This window comes from Orussus abietinus, unplaced genomic scaffold (genome assembly GCF_000612105.2).
Source record: "Orussus abietinus isolate OABI.00-Male unplaced genomic scaffold, Oabi_2.0 scaffold1435, whole genome shotgun sequence".
NCBI lineage: Eukaryota > Metazoa > Arthropoda > Insecta > Hymenoptera > Orussidae > Orussus > Orussus abietinus.
This window is the reverse complement of record NW_019395967.1, coordinates 1-1,582: the sequence shown is the minus strand read 5'-3', so window position 1 is coordinate 1,582 and position 1,582 is coordinate 1. Positions and strand designations below refer to the sequence as shown.

The following is a 1,582-nucleotide window of genomic DNA, read 5'->3' as shown; positions in this document are numbered from 1 at the left end:
CTTGACGCACCAATCCATCCTGGTCGTTTTTCTCTCGCCGAACCCCCAGGTAGAGGTCGATAAATCGCGGCCTTAGCCCTTCTGGTGGACGCGCAGTGTGTCAGTGGAGAAGGCGAGGTTAGGTTAGGTTTGGAGACGTACGTAAGCTAGGCAGGAATGTTGGACAGGTCGACGACACTCGGACTCCTAAACCGGTTTTGAGGTCCAAAGGACACTGCGAGATGAGAAAAGTCGGGACGAACCCGGCCCGAGGAATCGCAGGACGAAATATTCGCCCAAATGATATTTCGAAAGCTGCAAAAGTTTTATAAACATTTTCGCGTTCTGATATACATATCCATATATGTATATGTATGGTGAAACCCGCCTCAAATCAAACAAGTCGAATAAGACACTTTTTTTTATTTCTTTTAAGATGATATGAAAGGCGCTGAGATATATAATCGAGGTTGGAGGTATATATACATACATATATACATATACATATGTATATGTATGACTGTGAATGATGTATGAATATGAATATGAATATGAATATGAGCATGAGCATGAGCATGAGCATGAGCATGGGCATGGGCATGAGCATGAGCATGAGCATGGGCATGGGCATGGGCATGGGCATGGGCATGGGCATGGGCATGGGCATGGGCATAGGTATAGGTATAGGTATGAGTATGAGTATGAGTATGAGTATGAGTATGAGTATGAGTATGAGTATGAGTATGAGTATGAGTATGAGTATGAGTATGAGTATGAATATGAATATGAATATGAATATATACGTATGCATATATGCATATATGTATGTATATATGTATATGTACACACGCACACGAACACGCGCGCGCACGCACTCACACACCAAAAATGTTTCCTGTAATACATTCTCAATATAATCCGTATTTCTCCTCCTGTATATGCAGTTTTTCGATTGAAGTTCGATTAACCGATGCTAAACGATCTAATTTGGCTGTTAATAAAAATTAACCAGCCGTTAAAATGCGATGAAACGTGTAACTCCTAACCGGGGATTATCTTTTTAACCGCGGTTGGTGGGATCAGGCATTATACCACTTTTACGTTCACGGGCACTAATGTTCGACTCGTTGTTTAACTATTTGGGGTTCGTTACCGTCTGGGCGATGTTGTTGGCCGTGTCCTGGGCCGCTGCAGCTGCGGCTGCGGCCGAGGACGGCGTCAGCGGCCTCCTGGGTGGCGGGGGCGCGGCAGCCTGAGGAGGCGCTTGCGGCAGGAGTCCTGCGGAATAGACCCATGGCCCGACCCCATAGTATTGCGGCACAACGGGAGGGGCACCTGCTATCAATGCCCCCACGTAAGGCTCCTGGCCGCTGATAACGGTGTACGGCGCAGCCGGGAAGTTCTGCTGCTGCTGTTGCTGCTGCTGTTGTTGCACCTGCGACGCGGCCAAGTACTGTTGTTGCTGTTGTTGTTGCTGCTGTTGCAGCAGCTGGAGCTGCTGTGGCGTCGCCCCTTGTGGCTGACTGCGGAACAGTTGCTGCAACAAATAAAGCTTCGATTCAGGACACCGTTTTGCGTTATTGATAAACTCGGAATAATAATA

At 47.2% G+C, this 1,582-nt stretch overlaps 1 protein-coding gene across 1 annotated transcript; it reads right to left on the bottom strand.

Moving 5' to 3' along the window:
* Positions 1–1,114: 1,114 nt before the first annotated feature.
* Positions 1,115–1,516, bottom strand: LOC105703336 (TATA-box-binding protein; the record flags this gene model as incomplete). Its single annotated transcript, XM_012431659.2, has 1 exon — positions 1,115–1,516. A coding segment is annotated over one exon (402 nt), but the record flags the coding sequence as incomplete, so codon positions are not given.
* Between the last annotated feature and the right edge of the window lie 66 nt (positions 1,517–1,582).